The 26,008-nt window shown below is 40.7% G+C and overlaps 1 protein-coding gene across 2 annotated transcripts in view; it reads right to left on the minus strand.

The window, feature by feature from the left end:
- The window catches only part of SMAP1 (small ArfGAP 1), a 108,314-nt gene that overhangs the window by 77,189 nt on the left and 5,117 nt on the right, over nucleotides 1–26,008 (minus strand). For both annotated transcript variants that reach the window (XM_049776890.1, XM_049776889.1), the window contains exon 2: nucleotides 5,698–5,831. In XM_049776890.1, coding sequence (XP_049632847.1) covers nucleotides 5,698–5,831 — 134 coding nt within the window. The remainder of the gene's footprint in view (nucleotides 1–5,697; nucleotides 5,832–26,008) is intronic.

Here is a 26,008-nt window from a genome sequence, read left to right on the forward strand (position 1 = left end):
AAAATCTCAAAAACAAATAAGCCTTCAAAGTCACATAAACTACTTCACATCATCTACCCATTCACAGCTGAATCCTATATACATTCCCAAATTGTTATCCGGCCTCCATACAAGCCATTCCAAAGAGCAAACAGTATTTTCCAAGGTAATTTTAGTTTTGAATGGTCTGAAATACTAGAAAATATTGAGTATAATAATTTGACATAGAGGCTAGAGCAATAGGGAGACCTCAACACCACCCTATCATCCCTTGATAAATCAACAAGACTAAATCACAACAAGGATATACTGGCTTTGAAGGAAGAAATGGAAAACTGTAGCTTAGTGGTACACACACACACACACACACACACACACACACACACACACACACACACACAAATGGCTTTCCATCCCCAAAAAGCTGAATACACATTCTTCTCCAGTGCACATAGGACATTCTCCAAGATACCACATGCAGAGCCACAAAACAAACATACCTCCATAAAATAAAGAGGTCTTACAACATCGAGGTTGACAAAGATGATCAGGACTATCTAAACCAGGGGTCTCATACTCGCAGGCCGCAGACCATTTGCAGCCCTCCGTACAACATTTTGTGGTCCTGCCCTAGAGGAATCTTTTTTTGTTTTGTTTTGTTTCAGTTGTTTGGGTCACAACCCCCAATGTTCAAGGCTTGTTACTGACTTTGCATTCAAGGATCACCCCGACTTTGCCTCCTGCGGCCCCCAGGTAAATTGAGCAGCCCATGATATGAAGTTTACCACAAAGACTGGTGAGTGCAATTTGAGAAATAACTACACCAACAACTATCATGGTAATCATAGTGATGAGAGAAACAGAATGCCCGTCTCAAATACAGGCAGGGGGTCAGGAAGGAGGGTGATGGAAGCACTGGTGGCAGGAAAAATGCACTGGTAAAGAGGGATGTACTTTTTATGACTGAAACCCAACTACATACATATTTGTAACCAAGGTGCCTAAATAAAGGTATTAAAAAATATATGTCAAAAAAGAACACCCTGGAAACTTTGGTGTTTAGATATAAAATAATGCAATATAATAAATAACACTCAAGAAAAAAAGGCCTAATACCCTAATCCACGGAGGCAATCAAATAATGTGTTTTAGTACATTAGTCAATTAAGTGCTTTATCCTTATAAATACCAGAAGTTCCTTTTAATTTATATTATCCATTTATGAAATTCAATCTTTAATAACTGTAGAAATGAATATCATGATGGTCTTGATAATATTTTAATAAAGATCTAAGTCAAAAAATTACACATGTATTTTATTTACAGTTAAAAATACATCAAATGTCAGAGCATTCAGTTGATTAAATGGAATATACCCACCACCACAGAAAATCTAAAATAATAATTACATCTATATAAAGAGCAACCTCAAATACAACTATGGTGATTACTAACAATTCATCTCAAAATATCTTGTATTTTATTAAAATTACCTTTTACAAATATACTGAAAAGTAATTAAATATTTTCAATGATACCACAAAATAAATGTCTTTATTTACTTTTAGTACAGTTAGCAATCAATTTTTCACAATACTCACAAAGAAGCTAAATACTTAAGATAATGAAGATTTTCATGTGAGCAATACTAACGATTTAACACAATAAACAAATGAATTAATACTAAGTGCCAAACTAACATTACTGAGTGTTTTAAATGTGTCAGGTACTTGGTTAAATGTTTTATTCACATTAACTTTCCTTCCAACAATGAAAAAATATTTATTAATGCCATTCCTAATTCACAAATTAAGAAATCAAGGCACCTTATTTTTTTTTTGTTTGTTTGTTTTCGGGCCACATCCATTTGATGCTCAGGGGTTACTCCTGGCTACGCGCTCAGAAATTGCCCTGGCTTGGGGGGACCATATGGGATGCCAGGGGATCGAACCATGGTCCTTTCCTTGGCTAGCGCTTGCAAGGCAGACACCTTACCTCTAGAGCCACCTCCCCAGCCCCCTTTTTTTTTTTTGGTTTTTCGGGCCACATCCGTTTGATCCTCAGGGATTACTCCTGGCTACGTGCTCAGAAATTGCCCTGGCTTGGAGGGACCGCAAACAGGGATGAGTTTAGTTAGAGAAATAACTACGTTTTGAACTATCCTAATAATGAGAATGTATGAGGGAAATAGAAAGCCTGTCTAGAGTACAGGCAGGTGTTGGGTGGGGAGGAGGGAGATTTTGGACATTGGTGATGGGAATGTTGCACTGGTGATGGGTGGTGTTCTTTACATGAATGAAACCCAAATACAATCATGTATGTAATAAAGTTGGTTAAATTAAAAAGAGAGAGATACCCGGGCGGTGGCGCTGGAGGTAAGGTGCCTGCCTTACCTGCGCTAGCCTAGGAGACGGACGGCGGTTCGATCCCCGTTCGATCCCCCGGCGTCCCATATGGTCCCCCAAGCCAGGAGCGACTTCTGAGCGCATAGCCAGGAATAACCCCTGAGCATTACCGGGTGTGGCCCAAAAAACCAAAAAAAAAAAAAAAAAAAAAGAGAGATAATGAAACTATAAAAAAATAAAAATAAAAAAAATTAAAATTGGGAAGAAAAAAAAAAAAGAAATCAAGGCACACTGAAGTATCCTATCAAAATCACCGTAGGTCTGTCAATATGACAGGATGAGAGTGAACCACTCTGTTCATGCCTCTAGAAAAATTTTAGGTAAAATATAAAAGTTGTGCTGTGTAAAATACAACCTTGGATTTTCACTATTTACTTTCTCATTTGTATTGGAGAGCAGTCCCAGAGAGATTTTAAAGAACTCTGGCTTTGCTTGTTCAGTACTCATAAAACTAGCCATCAGAATATTAAATGGCTCAAGTTTCTATGTGATTACGTTTCCCAATCATGTTTTTTTTTGGGGGGGGGTTGGTTTTTTGGGCCACAACCGTTTGATGCTCAGGGGTTATTCCTGGCTAAGCACTCAGAAATCGCCCCTGGCTTGGGGGGACCATGTGGGATTCCAGGGGATCGAACAGCGATCCCGTGGTTCTTCCTTGGCTAGTGCTTGCAAGGCAGACACCTTACCTCTAACGCCACCTCACTGGCCCCTGCCCAATCATGTTTTAATGTAAAACTTTGTTCAACAATTTGATTTGGTTAAGGAACAGAAGTAGGAGGGACAGCCAAGCAGTGCTGGAGACTACTCCTATAATTATGAGTGGTTTAATGTGGTGGTCTAAGGATGAAGTGCCATTCAGGCCCTGAAACATGGAAAACCATCTAGATGGGTCTGGGGAGCTATCGGGGTCATACCTAGTGGTGCTTAGGAGCCTCCAGAAGTATATCAAGAGGTGCTTAGGGAACCATGTGGTGGGATCCAACTGGGTTCAGACGCCTGTACTATCTCTGACCAGAATTTTAAGTGAGAGCATCCTAACTTTATTTCTCACCATGATATACCTAGAAGAGAAGCCCTATGATATACAAAAAAAAACAAACAAACAAACAAAAAAAAACATACAAGCATCCTCTACAAACAAGTACTAGTCAAAAGTTCTGTACTCCAAAATACTCTTCTTTCAAGAATTGGAACATTCAACAGTTGGAACATCTGATGATAAAATACAATTTCAAAAATGGTATAATATTTAATAACAATTTTCAAATTTCTTAAATGGAGGAAAGGAAATGGAGTGATAGTAGAGTGAGTAAGGCACTTTGCATGCAGCTGACCCAAGTTTAATCCCTAGCACTGCATATGGCCCACTGAATACTACTAGAAATGATCCCTGAGTACAGAGTCAGAGAAAAGTCTTTAACACAGCTGAGTGTGGGCTCAAAAACAAAAAACAAAAATTTTAAGATATTTCATAATAAACTACCTTGCTGTATCTATTTCACAGAAACCATTGAACTACACAACTCTCTTGACTGGAAAGTTCTACTTTGAGCTATAGAAAAGTAACAGCTGTCCACTTCAAATAATCTTTCAACAATTTAACAGCCTTGTTGAGAAAAACCTTTCTGGAGAAGTAAACTGTCCAGGGATTTAGTTTTCTAATACCAAGTTGCAATTTCAAGCTACACCTCACAATTTCTTGTAGACTAGAAACATCATCATTAAATCTGTTATCAAAGTAACAAGGAAAAGTTATTTTAAAAATTGCATATATGGGGGCTGAAAGATAGTACAACAAATAAAGCACTTGTCTTGTACATAGCTGACCCAGGTTCAATATAAAAGATATCCCCACATGATCCCCTGCGCATTGCCAGGGTGATCCCTGAGTATAGAGTCAACAGTAACACCAGAGCATCGTCAGGTCTGGCCAAAAAAAATTGTGTATTCTTTCTTTTACTTTTTGGTTCTTGGGTCACACCCAGCGGTGCTCAGGGATTATTCCTGGCTCTGTACTCAGAAGTTGCTCCTGGCAGGCTCGGGGACCATATGGGATGCGGGAATTTGAACTAGGGTCCATCCAGTGTTGGCCACATGCAAGGCAAATGCCTTACCGCTGTGTTATTGCTCCGGTCCTCTTATGTGAAGTATTATTAAAAATAAATTTTTTTAATTTATTTTCTCAAAGGCCTTAAAAATTTATTTCCATATATGCCCTAATCAGCCAAAATTAAAAAAAAATTTCATGATAGATTTAAATAAACTATGCTTGACTTTATAGTCTTAAAGTGTTTTGTATTTCCCTTCAAGAATTAAGTTTTATATTTAAATACTTAAATCTTTGCTCTAGTTAGAATTTTCTGCACTTACCAGCTCTCAATCTAGAAGTTTTACTACCCTTAATCTAGTCTTACATTTTTAAAAACAACTTTCCAAAGCAATCAATTTTTTGTATCCTACTTCTCCTCATTTTTTGGCCAATCCTTGTGTTCTTCTGTTTGTTTGTTTGTTTGTTTTTGGTTTGGAGGCCACACCCAGCAGTGCTCAGGGGTTACTCCTGGCTCTGTGCTCAGAAATCGCTCCTGGCAGGCAGGAGGACCATATGGGATGCCAGAATTCGAACCAATGTCGGTCCTGGTTTGGCCACTTACGAGGCAAATGCCCTACCATTGTGCTATCTCTCCGGCCCTAACTTCTGTTTGTTTTTTTTCTTATTCTAAGAAGACTAAAATCATGATAACATGAATATCGCTAAGGGTTCAATACATATTTGTCTATTGAGCTAGTACACCAATCATAAATAATTTGAAAAGGACATAAAAACAGTAGTATAGGCTTTTTACACTCTGGAGAAGTCCATATTCTCTTTTGAATACATATGTTCTCTTTCACATCTCTGTAAATTTATTGCAATAAAAACTATTCTGTTATTCTAGTTTTGAAAAAGTCACAGTAATATTAACTCTACACATATAAAGCCAGTATAAATCATTATTTTTATAATGTGGCGCATGTCATGTCAAAATACTGTTTATCTTTGAATAAAGAAGAGTTCAATTATTTTAACTCATTTAATTGGGGGGCAGAAAGACATTACTATCTTTATTGTTTGTAGGCCATTTTTTTGTATTTGTAGGCCAAAAACAGAGGTTTTCAAGGGACAAGAAGACTACAGCAAGTGGTGCCTACAGGACCATATGGTACTAAATATCAAACTCAGGACCTTGCACACACAAGATGTATTCTACCACTTGAGCCATACCTCCAGTTCTTAAATATTTTTTTAACAATTTCTCAGTAAAGGAATGTTTACCTGAATCTGTTCTGATGTCCATTGGTCTAGGTTGACTGACTTGACCCTGGATATATGAACCCCAAGATTTCTATGGATTCCAGCACATCTGATGCAAATAAACACACCAATATTCCAGGAAGCCCAACGGGGACCTAATTAAGAGGGGGGAAAGAAATGAAAATAAATACCTTACAGCATTATGAAAAGCATCCCAAACTTTCTAATACAGTTACAATGGAGGCTTATAGAACTGGTACGCTCATATTTCCAGCAGCCAGTTGCTAACAAGACATGTGGTTAAGTTAACTTTTAAGAAACTCAATGAACATATTAATCTTGCTTTCCTAAAAACATTTCCCCAAACTGAGGATTTATAAATAATGTGAACCATTTTTCATTCCACAGTGAAAAATTCTTGAATTGGGAATTAGTAAAATAAATTTTAATTAAAGTACTACTTAAACGATTACAAACAAACAAAAAGATGTTAAAGCATCTAGCAGGGGTCTTCAAACTACGGCCTGCGGGCCACATATTGTATTTATTCCCATTTTGTTTCTTCACTTCTAAATAAGATATACGTAGTGTGCATAGAAATTTGTTCATAATTTTTGTTTTTACTATAATCTGGCCCTCCAACAGTCTGAAGGACAGTGAACTGGCTCCCTGTTTAAAAAGTTTGAGGACCCCTGATAGAGTCTTGTAGCTATTTCCCTACTTAGTTGCTTTAGTTGCTTATGTTTCACATGAATAATTACCTTCAGTAATTGACTATTACTTTATTTAGCTTGGTCACTTTAAGATCTATCCATTTTGTCCTCAAAAGATAGGATTTAACATTATTTATAACTGAATATTATGCCATTAGGTATATACTAGTGTTTTAGTCCAGTAATGTGTTGAAGATTTCAGGACCATAGTGTGTGATCCCTCAAGCACCATTTTAAGGAAAATGCTGTCAAGAACACAGAAGAGCAAATAATCTTTAGGTTTAGTATTATTCAGATAATGCCTGTAAGTGATATAGAACTGGGTCATATTATTTCCATTTCTCAAATACAGGTCACTTCTAAAACAGTGTTTGTTTTCAAGCTAGAGAGATTGTACGAAACTAAGATGCTTGACTTGCATTCAGTTGTCACTGGTACAAATAGATACTTGTATCTATTATGAGATAACAAACTAATTCTGGTGACAATTTCAAGACAATCATAGAACAAATGATTAGGCTATATAACCTAAACTTCAAAGGCATGTCTATTAAATCTCAATATAATCAGAGGTTTGGTGTGTAGTTTTTTTTAAGTGATCTATTTTTGTGTTTTTGTTTTTGGTTTTGGGTCACACCTGGCAGCGCTCAGGGATTATTCCTGGTTCTATGCTCAGAAATCACTCCTGGCAGGCTCAGGGATGCCAGGATTCGAACCACCGACCTTCTGCATGCAAGGTAAATGCCTTACCTCCTTGCTATCTCTCCGGCCCCTCTATTTTGTTTTGTTTTAGGTTATCTATAAAAACTGAGAAACCAATGGATGGCTCAGTGACAAGAGACACCTTTGACTTGCAAACATGAGATAATGAATTTGATCACTGAGTATAGCATCACTGACTACTGACTGGGGTTGGTAACCAGAGTTGCTAACAAATATTCACATTCTCAAGCACCACAGGCAGATGTGCAACCCCAATCAAATGTGAAAGAACTGCAATTAAACTGCATAATCCTAGAGCAATAAAACCTGAGTTTATTACAACAAAATATGCAAGCACCACATTCACACAACTGTGTGACCAATCTCACCCTCAGACATCACAACTAGGGAAAAATAAAAATTAATTTTAAAATAAAAAAGCATTATATAGTTTAAAAAGTCTGAAAATATATTCTTTATTTAGTAATATCAAATGAAAGCTCCAACATAAGTTCAACATCCATTTATTATTAAAATAATGAAATACATTACTCTATGTAACTCACAAATTCTAGCAAGTTGTTAAAACTAGATATATGCAGAATAAAATAAAGTTTATTTTTTGTTAATCTGAAGTTCAGTTTAAAATACTTCATGTTTATTATGTAACAAAATTTGATAGATATTAATTCTAGTACAACGGTCGTAAATGGAAGTAACTCGAATAGTTTCAAAACTAATGTAATAAATAATTAATGCTAAGAGTAACTAATAAAAAGCTATTAATTAATGGGACCAGAGCGACAGCACAGCAGGGAAAGTGTTTGCCTTGCATACATACAGCTGGCCCAGGTTCAATCCCCAGCATTTCATATGGTCCCCCAAGTCTGCCAGGAATGATTTCAGTACAGAACCAGGAATAACCGAAAGTCACGGAGTGTGGCCCTACAAAAACTATTAATAAAGTCGTATAAAAACACAGAATAAAATGTGGGAAAATAAAAAATATGTAAGATTCCTAATCCTAAAGACTTTTCTAATATTACTCTAATTTTTCACAATTCAACTCTAGAAAAGATAATGAACATGGGTTTATTATTTATTTACTATTCCCTGGATCTAAACAGTAGCAATACAATTACTCAATTCCAAAATGTTTTAAGTACTGATAACAAAATAAAATAATTCAGAAAATGGTGTGGGAATCTTAATTGAAACAAAAAGCGCCACCTGGTGGTACAAAGAAACTTAAATTTTTATTTATTAATAGGAAAGGAACTAATCAAATATAAATAAGGTTAAACAATTCTTTTAAGTTTAAATTATGGAAACAGTTAAGGTATACCATAAAGCTAAAAGAACAATTAACGGAACAATTTAACTAGTAATATGAGCCTGTTTAATGTTTTAAGTATATCTTGATATAAGAGTAGTATGAGCCACTTTTACATCTGATCAACAATGAACATAGTTCCCCATATCAACAGACAAGCAATTCTCTCTGTAAGAGTTTAATAGGGTATGTCTGGTGTACACAAAAAAATGAAAAGAAGTAGTAGAAGGAGAAATTCTTCAAACCAAAAATAGAGCTGACTATTCCTATGGCCTTAAAGGTCCTCTTTCCCCCTCTCCCCATTTTTCAGCCACTCCAGGTGACACTCAGGATTACTCCTGGCTTGTGCTCAGAAATCACTCCTGTCTTGGGGGACCATATGGGATGCCAGAGATCAAACCAAGGTTCATACCTTGCTGCATGCAAGGTAAAAATGCCCTACCACTGTGCTATCGCTCCAGTCCCTCCTTTTGTGACTCACATAAGAACTGGTGTCACCTTGTTGACCACACAGAATCTGAATCAATCATTACCTGAGGGAAATAGCAAACTAATCATAATGTGTATTACAAAACGATTTGTTTATGCCTTCCCTCACCCTTAAAAGGGCAACCCAAGAGAATTATATATACTGAGCAAACTCAGAAGTTGCTTGGTTCCTACGAAGTATACCTTTCTTCCAAGGGGAAAAAAAAAACTGGCATGGAATAATGATGGGAAAGGGCCTACACAACCATAAAGTAACAGAACATAAGAGGAGAAAACAAGGGACATCTAAAGTGATTAGCTCAGAATCTCGTCATCATATTGGAAGGGTGTTGCATACTTTCACACTCTAAATAAAACAACTCACTTGTTATTGTGGTCTTCATAATTTCTTCAGAGGGATATATATATATATATATATATATATATATATATATATATATATATGGACCGCAAAGTCTCTCATCTGCAGTATGATCAATTTCACCCTTTCATCCCTGTGATAAATTTCATTTGATTTTAGAGCATGATCCTTATGATATATTGCTTAATTTGTTAAATTTTATTGAGGATGTTTATTTTATATCTATGTTCATTAGAAATATGAGCTTGTAGCATTCTTTTTTTGGTAACGTTTTTTTTTTTGGGGGGGGGGGTCATACCCGGCAGTGCTCAGGGGTTACTCCTGGTTCTATGCTCAGAAATTGCTCCTGACAGGCTTAGGGGACCAGAGGGGATGCTGGAATTCAAACCACCATCCTTCAGCATGTAAGGCAAATGCCCTACCTTCATGCCATCTCTCAGGCCCCGTTTTTCGTAACATTTCTGTCTACTTTGGGAAGAGAGTAATGATGCCCTAACAGAAGGTGTAAGAAAGAATTCTTGTTTCTTCAACATTTTTGTAAAGTTGAGCAAAGGTAATAGGATTTTCTTCTACGATTTGACAGAACTTATCTGGTAGAAATTCCTGGGAAAACTATCTGGACCTAGGCTTTTAGGTTGGGGGGCAGTGGGACTGTTGGAATACTTTACTGTTTTTCCTTGCTAGTAAATGGTCTATTCAGGTTTTCTTAGCTTCTCCTGATGCAGTCTTAGAGATTCTATGAGTCCCAAAAATGATCTGTCTAATGTCCCTATTTAGTGGCATAAAATTGTGCTAAATAATATGACCCTTTAGAATGTTGTAGTTTGTTAGTCACATCTCATTTCAATTCTAATTTATTTAGGATTTTCTCTTTTTTTATTCATTGTAAAACTAAAAATTTGAGATTGTTTTTATTCTTTAAGAAATAAAGCTGTCCTCCTTCAGGGACACCAATCTGACCAAACTTCAGGTATGCTGGGTTGTTTGTTTTTGGTTTTTTGGGTCACACCTGGCAGAGCTCAGGGGTTTGCTCCTGACTCTGAGCCAAGAAATTGTTCCTTGAAGGCACAGGGGACCATATGGGATACTGGGATTTGAACCATGGTCCATCCTGGCTGCGTGCAAGGCAAACACCCTACTACTGTGCTATCTCTTCAACCCCAGGTATGCTGGTTTTTGAGCTAATATCACCACGGCTTTGTGGAGACCATACAGGCACCCTCTCTCCAAATCTTCCTTCTGGGAAGCCTAGCAATGTAATCACACCAGCAAACGCAGTTGCCATATTCGATGTTTCAGCTTCACAGACTCTCTTTTCTCCAACAAGATGTGAAAGATATGGGTAGACGGGCCCACACAGCAGGTCACACCCTGCTGTCACCATCACCTATTTTCAACATTTCCATCATTTTCATGATGGCTCAACCTCATCACTGACCACATTCCTTTCAGGGACACAAATCTGACCACATTACAGGTATGATAGTTTTGAGGCTGTATAACCCGGGCTGTTTGGAGCGTATATGGATACATGCCCCCATATTTCCTTCTTCCAGGAGGCCTGACAGCTGAGTACACACCCCTAAAAGTTTCAGTATCAGTAAAAAAGTGCTTTGACAAGAGTGCTTTGCCTCTCTGGACAACTTCATTTGTTTGATATTGTCATCCCTATAAGAACAAAACAGTGTAATAGATTGTACAGCTAATAACAAGAGCTTACTAAACTTTCTGTCGTTGCATTTAGTGACTTCATTGGAGAGGAAGTCATTTTCGCAATAACTTTCACAAATGTGCTTGCTACTGTACTCTTTCTTTCTTTCTTTCTTTTTCTTTCTTTCTTCTTCCCTCCCTCCCTCCTTCTCTCTCTCTTTTTCCCAATTTTCTTTTATTTTGCCTATCACCTCTCCATCTGGCACACAGTGGGCAGAGCCCCATCTTTGGCATCAGGAAGGTGGTCACTGATCCCCACTCATTCTCAATGTAGACACCCAGTAGCCAGCCTTCCCTTCAGCTCTGCTAGAGGAGCAAGAACAGGTTGTCCCAAGGGCTGAGCACTCAGCACTGCTGGCCTCCCACCTGATTTACCACTTCTACCTTGTCCCACTGCCAATGGCAACATCGTCTTTGGCCAATTAGATGAGGGATGGAGACAGAGGGCAGTGGAACAAAAAGACAGCAGTCAACTTTCCCCCTGACCCAGCGGAAATGCTCCTTCAGAACAAGTTCATAATGATTGATGCTCTGTCCAGATTTTCACAGACCCTCTCCTAGCTTCACAGTAAACGCTGTGGAGGGTACTAGTTGCTGACACTACCAGCAGCTGGTGCTTTCCTCTGGCGGGGAAGATTTAGAGAGACATGGCTTACTGGGCTGAGCCTACATCCCCACAGGGCAAGGCTGAGAGCCAAAAAATGAGCCTCCAAAATTCAGCCTGCCTCCTTAGTCCCTGGGAGCTGCCATTAACTGTAAATCACCACACCAACCACTCCAGAACTCATCCACAGTGTAGGAAGAAGTGCGGGCTGGTTGGCTGGCTGAGGGCTTAGGGCGCAGTGCAATGACAGGGATCAGTAAGCCTGAGAGGAGCTAGACCAAGCACACACAGTGCATTCAAGGCAGCTGCTCACTTAGCCTCTCAATCTCAGAGAACCAAAGATCTTCAGCTCCTGGGATGGAATAACTGCCTTCATTCCAGGCCTTGCGCTGGAAAGAGGGTCAAGGATAGACAAGGCCTGTTGCAGAAACCAGTCTCTCCTCACCCATTCTTGCAAGGGACAGCTTTCCCAATGTTCAGCATGGTCTGCTTCTAAGGTAGTGATTTCAAGAGGACATATGCCAAGAGTAGCTGCCAAGCTGGTACCATCAACAGGGCTGTTGCTCCACAGTGAGAGTTCAATAGCTTTATGGAGATGGGACAATGCTGTTCCCCATCCCTCCACTTCCTGACAACACAAGGCAGAAGAAGGTTCATAGACCTGAAGCCTTACTCTACCAGTCTTCCCAGGATGACAGCAAAATACTGCAAACAAGTCTCACAACCCAGGAGTGTGTCCACTCCATGCTTCCAGAAGAAGCAAAACCTGGCTAGTAGAGCATTTACACTAAGGGGTCTAGAAAGGGAGAAGTCCGATCAATCTCCCAATCTCCCAAAATATGCTAGAGATGGTGTAAAAACCCTCCTCAGGCTCTCTAAGTCTATAGAGCTAGCCCAGTTAATAGGCAGGGTCAAGATGCCCCAGAACTTAGCTGGGGGAGGAAGGTATAGGCATGGGGTGTTTATCTGTCCTCGGGGCAGCAGAGCCCTGCCTCTTCTGGGCAGCAGTAGGAATACAGAAGCTAAGCCCACCAAAATCCTATTGGTTAATGTTTCTAGTGACTTTTCCAGAAACATTTTAAAGTATACTATCAAACTACCCTTTCTCAATTAAAAATTCTTTAAACTGCTAAATTCCCTCCCAGGCACATTTCCTTGAAAATCAGATATTTGTCTAAACAAACAAAAATAGGAAGGAAAATAAAGAGGAAAGGGCATTTTTTCAAATAGGACTTGCTTCTAAATGCATTTGGGGGTGGGTAGGTAGGTGGAAGTTCTCAATTGTATTCTGAAATCCCAAATTAATGAGCACGATAAACTGTTATTGCTGGCACTGGCTTTACCCCAAGTGGCCAAATGGCACTGACTCTCAACTCTGAGTCTTTGATGGGTCCCTCTAATCCCCAATTCCCCTCAACCCAACTCTTTCCCTTTCCATTACTTGGGACAGCCCTTTTAGATGTGCCAATCATAGTGGGAAGGGGAGAAGGTGGGGGCAGTCAGAGTGCAAGGGATTCAAAGTCACAGTGGGCAGAGCAGAGGGGATAACAGTGCAAGTAAGTCAGGTCATTCCAGCTGTTCAAGTCCAGCTGTCTGCCATAGTAGTGCAACCTGTGGCAGATGACCCAAAAGGCAGCAACAGCAGTAGCATCCTTTCTTGTCCACATTTATCTGCACTGTTTGAAGCCTTGTGATCCATCAGGACCCAATGGCTTTTTGATCACTTTATTGGGCTGTCTGCTGTCTTCAGGTAGGGAGATTCTGGTTGGCCTGTCCAGAATGGGTTTTACCTGTTCCTCCTTAGGACTGGCACTGCCCAGGATCCAATTCTGGGCCTCAGAGTACTCTGCCTCCTGCTGTGCTAAGGACTTGACAGGACGGAAGGGCTTGCTGGTGGAGTTGGGGCTGCTGACCACACCACTGATGGTGGGCCTCTTGAGGATCTGGATGTGTTAGGGGGTCCTATGGAAAGCTATGGTCCCAAATCATGGGGCAATTAGGGAGGAGATTTGGATTTCCCTGCTGTCTGTTAGGAACAGGAGAATTTCCCTCCTCCCAGCTCTCAGCAACCTCCTCCTCTTCCATCTTACTCACTCCTTTCCCATTTTTCTTTCTTTTTTTTAACTTTCTTCTCTCCTTTTTATTTTCCTTCTGTTTTGCTTTTCAATAACTTTGCTTTCACTTATCTGAAAACAAATGTATTATAATCAACCATGTCAACTATGTGATGCATTTTCTTTAAATGAATTTTTAAAAAAAGGAAAAGTGAAAAAAAAGAGCTTTAGTTTCCATTGGCCTTTTATATTATTTTTATTCCTGTATCATTTCCACTCTTTTTTATTATTTCCTTCCTTCTATTTATTCTGGACATCTTTTATATTCTTCTAGTTTCTTATGCTGTTATTTAAGCTGTTTATTTCCTAATTTAAGTCTATACTACAGTAAACTTTCCTCTTAGTTTAGTACTGCTTTTGCTATATCCCTAAGGCCTAATAAATAGTTCATGCCTTTGTGCTTCATTCTCAAGGAATCTATTTTTCTTTGATATTTCAATAGTATTTTGCTTAGTCTACAAATGTTTAAGCTGTTATTAGTTTTAGTTTTTAGAGCTACCCTGGCAATACTTGAGAGCTATACCTGGTACATGCTCAGAGGACTATGTGGTATCATGTCTCAAACACTGCGGTCTCTTTGACAAGTCAGTAATCTAGATTTCAGCAGTGCCTATATATAATGTATATAGTGTAGGAACCTTTAAAAAGTTTAAGGATTCTTCAGTAATCCCATAATTCCTAAAGAAGTACACAAAGTAAGAAACAAAATTCATAAAAAAGAAAAAAATTAAACATTTGCTAAGTGATCTTATCAAAGTAATTTCACAGTTTTCAATTTAAATAATCTCATTCCTTTTTTTTTTTTTTTTTTGCTTTTGGTTTTTGGGCCACACCCGGCGATGCTCAGGGCTTACTGCTGGCTGTCTGCTCAGAAATAGCTCCTGGCAGGCACCGGGGACCATATGGGACACCGGGATTCAAACCAACCACCTTTGGTCCTGGATCGGCTGCTTGCAAGGCAAACACCGCTGTGCTATCTCTCCGGGCCCATCTCATTCCTTTTTATATGGGACTTAAAATGGGTATAAATAAAATGTTCAGAGAATAAAACTGTACATGGAACTAACTATAAGAGCTTTATCTTGATACTCTTTAGCAAATAATAAAAATAAGATTTCAGAAACTTGGATTAATTTCATATACTTCAGTTAATCTCCAATTATACTCCTTTCTACTAATATTCAAACAGCAGGGGGCCTTGCAGTGGACCTAATAAGTAAGACATAGAATATGAATTCAACTTCTACTACCTACAATAGATCAGACTTTATAAATTTTTCATGTATATTTCACAATGGGCATCACCGATAATCCTATTATTATTGTCAACACTATTGGTTTAATACTAAAATCACATAGGACAGATCACACTGTCAAAAAGAAATAATTAAAAGTATATAGCTCCCATTCTCCATTAGAGACATGGTATTTCCTTTTAAGTAGACTAGTTTAAAAATGTAGAAACTTTCCCATTTCTTTCAACAATGTCTATATGCCACTACTGTGAAGTACTGAAATCAGATAGTTATAAAAACACATATGCACTGGTGTAAATATAAAAATCATATAAAGGGGGCTGGAGTTTTTGTACAGTGAGTAGGGCATTTACCTTGCACACAGCCAACCTGCGATGGATCTCTGGCATTCCATATAGTCACCTGAGCATCGCCAGGAGCAATTCCTGAATGAGGAACCATGAGGAACCAACCCCCTGAGCATCACCGTGTATTCCAAAAACAAAATAAATAAATAAAACCTGCATACATTACTGTAAAGAGGTTTAAAGTCAAAGCAGAATTTATAAAATAGCTATAAGTTAGAAGCTATAGATAGGATTTCAAACCTATTTTAACCATATTAATCATAAAATACAGATGCTAAAAAGGGCATAGTAAGACATCCCACAGCTGCTGCCATGGTCCAGCTTCAAAGTTTCACAACTAATCTCAAAGTGCTGTACGCCAAGCCACTAAAACTAACAGGCATTTGGGTCTTCAGTATGAAAATTCTGGAGTGTCCTCAAGAATGGGCAAGCCAAGTCCCCGCCCTGTCTAAGCCATGGCAGCTGCACCCAAACTCCACAGCCACCACCATACCATTGTCCCAACTTTACTGCTTCATAACTAATCTACAGAAATATCAAGACAATGAAAAATTCCAGGTATACCAGTTATCCTGCTGACAAATCTGGAATCTTTTTGGAGTAGGACAGACAGCCTCCAGTCTCCCTGTAGTCCCATCTCCCTGCTGAAGTCCCAACAGCCACAAACACATCCTATATTGTATCCTACTGCCATGTATACAATCGCCCACCTTCAGTTTCATGACTAATCTCCATGCCAAATACTAAAACTTATTGGCTCAGATCTGCAGATTCCATAGTTCCTGCACTGTGTGTCCCATGAAATCTTCAAATTCCACAATACTGACAGCCCAATAGAATCAAACCAAATTAGATGGGACAGCGACATGGAAGCCAACTAAACTCAATAAATAAAAATAACACAAAAGATTCAACTAAATAAACCCTTAAAAGACTTGCAAGCAGCTGATCCAGGACATAAGGTGGTTGGTTCAAATCCCGATGTCCCATATGGTCCCCCGTGCCTGCCAGGAGCTATTTCTGAGCAGATAGCCAGGAGTAACCCCTGAGGGCCACCGGGTGTGGCCCAAAAACAAACAAACAAAAAATCCCTATCAGATAAAATATTTTCTTTCAGTCTATGGCTTTCTTTCTCTGTTATCTCACATTGTCTTCTGAAAGTGAAAGTTTTAAACTCTGGTACAGCCCATTTTCTCAGTTTTATTTTTATGGATTGTACTTCTACTACTGAAGAACTCTTTGCCTACCTCTTATACCAGAAATGTTCTGTATTTTCTCCAGAAAATTCTGTAGTTCTTTAAATAGATGTCATAACTCGTGGTGCTTCAGACAGTTCACAGAAGTACTCCACACATTGTGGGTCTGATAGTTTAATGCTTGGGTTCAACAACACAGTGCCCAGGTCAGGCAATGCTCAGGTCAAGCAGTGCTCAGAAGCAAACAAGAACATGCCTGATGGTGCTTGGGGCAAAGGGGCATGTGGTGAGAGAGATCAAACTAGAGTCCTGAACAAGTATAGCATGTGCTCTACTGCCTGAATTACCTCTCTGGTTCCAAATTTTTATGAATTTAACATCTATTTTTAGGTTTATTATCTACTTTTAGGTCAATTTCTATGCAAAAATTTAAGAAAAATTTGTTGTCACTGAAGACAACTTTCATAAATAGAGATACATGAGCTTAAACAAAAAAGCAAAAGATACATTAAAAGCCTTGGGACTATAATTTCTAATGAACTTTCTTTTTTTTATTTTTCTTTTTTTTTGGGGGGGGGGGGGGTTTTGGGCCACACCCGGCGTTGCTCAGGGGTTACTCCTGGCTGTCTGCTCAGAAATAGCTCCTGGCAGGCACCGGGGACCATATGGGACACCGGGATTCGAACCAACCACCTTTGGTCCTGGATCGGCTGCTTGCAAGGCAAATGCCGCTGTGCTATCTCTCCGGGCCCTCTAATGAACTTTCTTATATCAGAAGATAAAACTGGGGGCTGGAGAGAGAGCACAGCAGTGAGGCATTTGTTTTGCATGGCTGACCCAGGAGGAACCTGGTTCGATTCCCAACATCCCATAAGGTCCCCCAGCCTGCCAAGGGCAATTTCTGAGTGCAGAGCAAGGAGTAACCCCTGAGCACTTCTGGGTGTGGCCCAATAGCCAATCAATCAATAAATATATAATTTTTTTTAATTTAAAATAAAGGGGCCGGAGAGATAGCATGCAGGTAAGGCATTTGCCTTACCATGGAGGTAAGGTTGGTGGTTTGAATCCCGGCATCCCATATGCCCCCCCCCGAGCCTGGCAGGAGCGATTTCTGAGCATAGAGCCAGAAGTAACCCCTGAGCACTGCCGGGTATGACCCAAAAACCAAAAAAAAAAAAAAAAATTTTTTAATTAAAAAAAGAAGATAGCTCTCTCTCGATCTTCTCTTGAGCTGGTGGCTAGCTCTAGCCGTCATGGGGTTAGGGGAGACCCCATGTGGAAGGCCTTCTCCCTAACTTGGGTGCGCTGGAGCCTTTTTAGGCTCCCAGCCTTTCCCTCTTCTGCCCCCGGCCTCCAGGCCTTCTGGGGTGGCAGCCCAGGCGCCAAACAAGGTGGGTGTGTGTGTGGGGATCCCTCCTGAATGGGATCCCAAGCTTTCCCCACCCTTCCCTCAGCTCTAGGGAGGGAAGGGCACAGGGTGTAGGGCGGGCAGATCCTGGCTTCCGGCTCTCAATCCTCTCTTGAGCTGGAGGCTAGCTCTAGCCGGCATAGGGTTGGGGGAGACCCCATGTGGAAGGCCTGCTCCCTAACTTGGGTGCGCTGGGAGCCTTGATAGAATCCCAGCCTTCTCCTCTTCTGCCCCCGGCCTCCAGGCCTTCTGGGGTGGCAGCACAGACTGCCAGAAATGGTTGGTCTTAACTTGGGGTATGCTGTATTAAGAGTATTCCTTATCTTAATGTTATGTTTTGCGTATCCAGAATGTCCATTTTGTATTCTGCCCTTTCCCACACCCCTTCAAAGCTCATTTTTACTCCTTAACTCTCTCACCCCCACCAAACATCACTAACCCACATTACTCTTTTTAACTTCAGTATTGCACAATCCTAATCACAGACCAAAGCCGTGCATTGTGTGTAACTACCCCAAACTGTTTCAAACGACATAAAATGGACACATATGTCTTTAGAATATTTTGTGTTTTTCCCTGACAACTAAGTCTTACTAAATATTCTCTTATACAGTGACGATTCTAACCACTTTTTATCTTCTCTTTTTTTTTTTAATATAATTTTTATTTTGATCTTCTCTTTATGAGCTGTTCAACAAGAAATTTTGGTGAGAGTCCCCCAGTTTAATACTTATGATTGAACCATGTCGTGAGGATCATTGGACTTGTTCTTATGTCCCCCATATGCACCAATAACGCCACGTGGCATTGCTCCTTTTTTGCATAGGCACATTAAAATGAGAAAATACTATACATACAAATAAGATCCTATCTAATAGAGATAGGAATACACAAATCTTGTAGTGCAAAGGGACCTTACACCCTGAACATTGACATAATGACCTGGCACAGGCCTCAGAAGAAAGGGCATTTTCCAATCACCCCTGAACCAGGGAAGCCATCCACGAAATATCCAGGTTTGTCTATAACATCACCTGGAAGCAATCCTCTACCACGGAAGATCCTACCACTGCTCAGACATCGACCTACTCAAAAGAGACTTTCCTTAACACTGGAAGACTTAACAACAACGACCTGCTTACAGGACAGGGCTTCCTGCATTGCCCTTTAATGGTGAGGTGAAACGAGAGGATGCTCCACATCCTGACTTCAATGTAGGATATGCAGATTCCAGGATCTTTAATACAGAAACATGATACCAACAACAGAGACTGCGAAAAGTGTGTTGACACTATGTCTTGGATTGGACCGATCTAACTTGCCCGGAGCCTAGAGTTGGTCTTATGCCAGGAAACTTCAGGGGTAGGGTCTCTTTGTATTTAGGCCAAGGTTATTCCTTTCCATGCCTCTCATGTTTTGGTGGGCCTATGCAAACAACAATTGCCACTCTAACACCGTTTTTACTGTCATCCTTTGACTCTAATCCTTAAAAAAAGCCCACTTAAAATTTGAGGTTAACTTAAGCTAATATGCATGTACATGGAAATGTAAAAAATATTATGCCTCTAATGTTTAAGGAGTTATGTAAGTTTTATGGCTTTATATTCCCTTGTGCTGTTAAGAAATATTATAATGTGTTACAATCTGGGGACTTGAGGGACAAACTAATTGTACATAGATTCTGTTTTATTTATCTTAATGTTCTTTGGCTGAAAGTTCAAAGTTAAGCTATCAGCAAGGGGACTTCTTCTGAGAATTAGGTTATGGGTGATTGTCCTTCCACTATAACTTTACCTTGTCCTCTTTCTTTGCATCTTTATTCTCATAATAAAAAAAATTTAAAAAAATTAAAAAAATAAAAAAAGATGATAATACTCAGGGCCAGAGTATAAAGCCAATGCAAATTCAATCTCCAGCACCACAAGAAATGATGTGTTGAGAGCAGAGTCAGAATTAAGTCTTTAGTATGGCTAGGTATGACCAAAAAAATAAATAAAGCTGTTCTAATTTTGACTTCCACAGAATTTTTTTCCCACAGAATTTAAATTCCCTTCCTTTTGTTAAGTTTGAGTATAATATGATCATTAGTCCTTAATAAAGAACTCTCATCTAAATTCTTGTAATCAATCACTCCTCAGCGTGATTCACTTGGAAAGAATAGCAAATATCAGGAGAAGGGGAGATGCAAGGAGGGAGGGGTAATATGGCCCATTATTACAATGCTTTTAATTCCTTCCCTTTGGACACTCAAGAGTCCTCACATTTGCCACTCAAAATCTAAATAAAAATGAAATAAGGACCGGAGCTATAGTGCAGCTGTAGGGCATTTGCCTTGCATGCGGCTGACCCAGGGTGGACCTTGGTTCGATCCCTGGTGTCCCATATGGTCCCCCAACCCAGGAGCAGTTTCTATGCGCACAGTCAAAAGTAACTCTTGAGCATCACCAGGTGTGGCCCAAAATCCAAAAGCCAAAAAAAAAAAAAAAAAAAAAAAAAAAGTGAAATTAGTATATATTTCCAAACTTATCTAAAATGTTTTAAGTAAAATATTATTTAAAACTCATTTCAATATCATACTATTGCTAAATGCTATTCGAGATAATCTGTCTACCCAACATCTTGGGCAGAAAATACTAACAATGCAAAATGTATAACAGAAAACTTAACAGACCTATAGATACTCTAAATATTTTATGAATAAAATAGGTCCTGACTAGGGAAATAAAAGTGTCTTTAATTTTATTCTAATTATGCCCTAAAAAGCATTAAGAATGAAAACTTTTCAAAGGATCTAAATATTGTAAGGAACATCAGTGTGACTACAATATATGGTTTGAGGTAATTATAAAAAGAGTTACAGGTAAAGTTGCTTAAAGAATATAAAGATTTAATCATGATCCCAAGATCATTTTTGTTAGAGAATCCTAGAGACATCCTAGGGTTTAGTAATTTGCTAACAGCCCCCCCAAAAGTCAAACTCTTAGTCAAACTCTTAATCCTTCCAGGAAAATAATCAAGTTACATGTCAAGTTGTCCCCACTTCAAGTAAAGATGCCCTGACACCGTAACACACTTAATTCTGCCAGAAGTAATTTCTAAGAAACATGAAATGATGCCAACCAGTAAAGCTGAATAGAGATTCAGAGAGGGCAGAAAAGGTTCAAGAGAAGCACATAATTTAACACATTCATAAGTCTAAATTCCCAGACTATACCAGTATTCATCATTAACCAAGATGTTAGTACAAACAGTTTAAACTCATATTTCTTATCTCTTAGAGAAGAAACCTTTCTAATCCAAGGTCACTAATGTCAGCTAAAAGCCAGCACCACAAATCAGGTTTCCAACAGACTACAATAGAGCATAAAGTAGTAGATCCTTTAAAAATGGATTTTAGGGCCAGATCAGTAACACAGTGGCAGGGCCTTTGCCTTGCACGCGGCTGACCGAGGACAGACCTGGGTTCGATACCTGGCATTACCCAGGAGCAATTTCTGAGCACACAGTCAGGAGTAACTCCTGAGCGTTGCTGGATGTGGCCCAAAAACAATCAATCAAACTAGAAATGGATCTTAACTACCTGTTGCATGCTTTTATCCCTACATCCTAACATACAAGTATCTGGTATATATTCAAAATACATAAAAGTTAGGATATGAGGGAGGTCAGTTTGTGACATTTGTTAATCCACTGACTGTCAGGATTACACTTGGAGCACAAAATGTCCGTACTCTGGGCACTTCAGTCTTATCTTTCCAGCTCTGCAACCCAGGTTTTGAACTTAAATTTTTTTACTTGTGCTTTTCAGGATACACTGATGGCCAAAAGGCACGTGAAAGGGGCCGGAGAGAGAGCATGGAGGTAAGGCGTTTGCTTTTCATGCAGAAGGTTGGTGGTTCCAATCCTGGCATCCCATATGGTCCCCTGAGCCTGCCAGGAACAATTTCTGAGCATGGAGCCAGGAGTAACCCCTGAGTGATGCCAAGTGTGACCCAATAACCAAAGAAAAAAAAAAGGCACATGAAAAAATGTTCCACATCACTAATTATCAGGGAGATGCAAATCAAAACAACTATGAGGTACCACCTCACACCACACATCACAAAGAATGAGAACAAGCAGTACTGGCAGGGATGTGGAGAGAAAGGAACTCTGGTGGGAATGCCATCTAGTCCAACCTTTATGGAAAGCGATATGGAGCTTCCTCCAAAAACTGAAACTTGAGCTCCCATATGACCCAGCTATACCACTCCTAGGGATATACCCTAGGAACACAAGAATACAATGCAAAAATTCCTTCCTCACACCTATATTTATTGCAGCACTATTCACAATAGCCAGACTCTGGAAACAACCAATATGCCCTTCAACGGATGAATGGCTAAAGAAACTGTGGTACATATATACAATGGAATATTATGCAGCTGCCAGGAGAGATGAGGTCATGAAATTTTCCTATACACGGATGTACATGGAATCTATTATGCTGAGTGAAATAAGTCAGAGAGAGAGAGAGAGAGAAAGACGCAGAATGGTCTCATCTATGGATTTTAAGAAAAATGAAAGATGGGGCCGGCGAGATAGCATGGAGGTAAGGAGTAAGGAGGTAAGGCCTACCATGCAGAGGGATGATGGTTTGAATCCCGGCATCCCATATGGTCCCCCGTGCCTGTCAGGGGAGATTTCTGAGCATAGAGCCAGGAGTAACCCCTGAGCGCTCCCAGGTGTGACCCAAAAACAAACAAAAAACAAAACCAAACAAACAAACAAAAAAACTGTACCAAGAAAAATAAAATTCTTGCAAAAAAATAAATAAAAAAAAAAGACATTCTTGCAATTATTTTCAGAGACAAAAGAGAGGAGGGCTGGAAGTTACAGCTCACTTCATGAAGCTCACTACAAAGAGTGATGAGTTTAATTAGAGAAATAACTACACTGAGAACTATCATAACAATGTGAATGAATGAGGGAAGTAGGAAGCCTGTCTACAGTATAGGCGGGTGTGAGGAGGAGGGAGATTTGGGACACTGGTGATGGGAATGTTGCACTGGTGATGGGGGGTGTTCTTTACATGACTAAAACCCAACCACAATCATGCTTGTAATCAAAGTGTTTAAAATTATTAAAAAATGTTGTCTAGGGGCCAGCGGGGTGGCGCTAGAGGTATGGTGTCTGCCTTGCAAGCGCTAGCCAAGGAAGGACAGCGGTTCGATCCCCCAGTGTCCCATATGGTCCCCCCAAGCCAGGGGCGATTTCTGAGTGCTTAGCCAGGAGTAACTCCTGAGCATCAAAAGGGTGTGGCCCGAAAAACCAAAAAAAAATGTTGTCTAATATAAATAATATATAATATATTGTAATAATATGATATATTATATTTATATAATATATATGCCTAATATAACTCCCAACTTAGTGCACTAAAAATGAGTTCAGCAACTCATACTTGTCTAAATCACAGCTTCTTAAATCTTTTCCAATGGTGATCCCCTTCCTCACTCTCCCCTGCACATATACTTTTTTTTTAATTATCTTTATTTAAACACCGTGATTACAAATATGATTGTAGTTATATGATAACAGTCATGTAAAGAACACCCCCCTTCACCAGTGCAAGATTCCTACCACCAATTTCCCAGATCTCCCTCCTCCCCACCCCACCCACCTGTACTCGACAGGCTTTCCATTTCCCTCATTCATTCACATTGTTATGATAGTTTTCAGTGTAGTTATTTCTCTAACTGCACTCATCACTCTATGTGGTGAGCTTCATGTCATGAGCTGCACCTACAGGGGAAGATGGGGGGAAATAAGGGTTGGGACTGAGGTGGTAAAAGACTAGAAATGAGCTTTGTAACGGCAGTATCAAGGTCACAATACAAGATGAATATTATGCATATATAAACTATATGCATACAATACTATCAATAGGAGACCAAGCAGAAAAAATTTCCAGTGACTGTCCCAACATAAATCAGTGCTAGAACGACCCGCCCTCCGCCCAAAGCACATTCTCATTACTGTAGGGAGAGGTAAGGGGAAAGCCTGATGACCCCTATAGAGCCCACCTGGACTGGCGCCCAGGGAAGGCCTGGAGTCTAGGGGGAAAAGAGAGGGATGGAAGGGGGCCTGCCAAGCATCCCAGCTCTCCCTAGGCTAGGAAGAAGGCCTCTGGCATAGGGACTCCCAAACCTCATACCTGAGAAGAGCTGGCCTTCAAAATCAAAGGGGAAACCGGAAGCCAGATATCTGCCCGCCCTCCTCCCCATGCACCTCCCCTGGAGTACGGAAGGAGGGAAGCCTGAGGACCCCTAAGAATCCACCTGAACCCACTTCTGGCCATCTGAGTTAGCACCCAGAGGGGGCTGGAGTCCAGGGGAAAAAGAGGGGGATGGCTGGGGGCCTGCCAAGCCTCCCAGCTCTCCCCAAGCTAGGGAGAAGGCCTTCGGCATGGGGCCTCCCCAAACCCCATACCTGGCAAGAGCAGACCTCCAAAATCAAAGAAAATCAGAAGCCAGATATCTGCCCAAACTCCTCCCCATGCACCTCCCCCCTGGAGTACGGAGGGAGGGGGAAACCTGAGGACCCCTAAGAGTTCGCCTGAACCCACTTCTGGCCATCTGAGCTGGCACCAAGTGAAGGCTTGGAGTCAGAGGAAAAAGACAAGGATGGCTGTGGGCCTGCCAAGCCTCCCAGCACTCCCCAGGCTAGGGAGAGGGCCTCTGGCATGGGGACTCCCAAACCCCATACCTGGCAAGAAGCTGACTTCCAGAATCAAAGAAAATCGGAAGCCAGATATCTGCCCAAACTCCTCCCCATGCACCTCTTCCCTGAAGTATGGAGGGAGGGGGGAAGACTGAGGACCCCTAAGAATCTACCTGAACCCACTTCTGGCCATCTGAGCCAGCACCTGGGGGTCTGGAGCCCAAGGGAAAAAAAGGGGGACAGCTGGGGGCCTGCCAAGCCTCGCAGCTCTCCCCAAGCTAGGGAGAAGGCCTCTGGCATGGGGCCTCCCCAAACCCCATACCTGGCAAGAGCTGGCCTCCAGAATCAAAGAGGAAACCGGAAACCAGATATCTGCCCAACTTACTCCCCATGCACCTCCCCTCTGGAGTACGGAGGGAGGGGGGAAGCCTGAGGACCACTAAGAATCCACCTGAACCCACTTCTGTCCATCTGAGCTGGCACCCAGGGAAGGCCTGGACTCAGGGGAAAAAGACAAGGATGGCTGTGGGGCCTGCCAAGCCTCCAGCACTCCACAGGATAGGGAGAAAGCCTCCGGCATGGGGTCTCCCCAAACTCCACGCCTGGCAGGAGTTGCATAAGCTCAGTTTTTCAGACCTGTTATTTCAGTGTGAAAATTTCTTTTTTTTTTTTTTTTTTTTTTTGGTTTTTCGGGCCACACACATTTAATGCTCAGGGGTTACTCCTGGCTAAGGCTCAGAAATTGCCCCTGGCTTGGAGGGACCATATGGGACGCCGGGGGATCGAACCACGGTCCTGATCCTTGGCTAGCGCTTGCAAGGCAGACACCTTACCTCTAGCGCCACCTCGCCGGCCCTGTCAGTGTGAAAATTTCTAATTTCAGTCGTCAAATCCTCTTGATGCTTAATTGTGCTCCAGTGAAGTCTACTGATGCTTTTTTTGAGCTCCCTGTACATCTTCCATAATTTTACTCTAAACTTCTTGAGAGGATGCCTAGCTGTTTCCTACTTTTTAGATTATCAGAGCAGCCATCTTGATTTCTTTAAACTTGGGGGTGTTCTGCAAAATTTCTCCATTGGTAAGGTTGTAGATTGCTTCTTACAATGTGGAGAAATAGAATTCAAGGGTTAAAAGATAAGCACGACCGCGGAGCAGAGCGGCCACGCTTCTCAGGTGTGGCTCCTGGAAAGATTATGGTCCTCGGTGTCTATAGTCTGGCTCAGCAGGAAAAAGGCAAAGAGCATGGCCGCCATCCCTTTTAAGTCTCTGGGTGCCCAATCACACGGCATGAATCGGCCCCACATTCGTTGGGTGGGGACATCTTACCGGGTGTGGGTCCTGGAGAGAGTATGGTCCTTGGTATCTGTAGGCTGGCTTAGCAGGAAAAAGCATATACA

This window comes from Suncus etruscus, chromosome 7 (genome assembly GCF_024139225.1).
Source record: "Suncus etruscus isolate mSunEtr1 chromosome 7, mSunEtr1.pri.cur, whole genome shotgun sequence".
Taxonomy (NCBI): Eukaryota; Metazoa; Chordata; class Mammalia; order Eulipotyphla; family Soricidae; genus Suncus; species Suncus etruscus.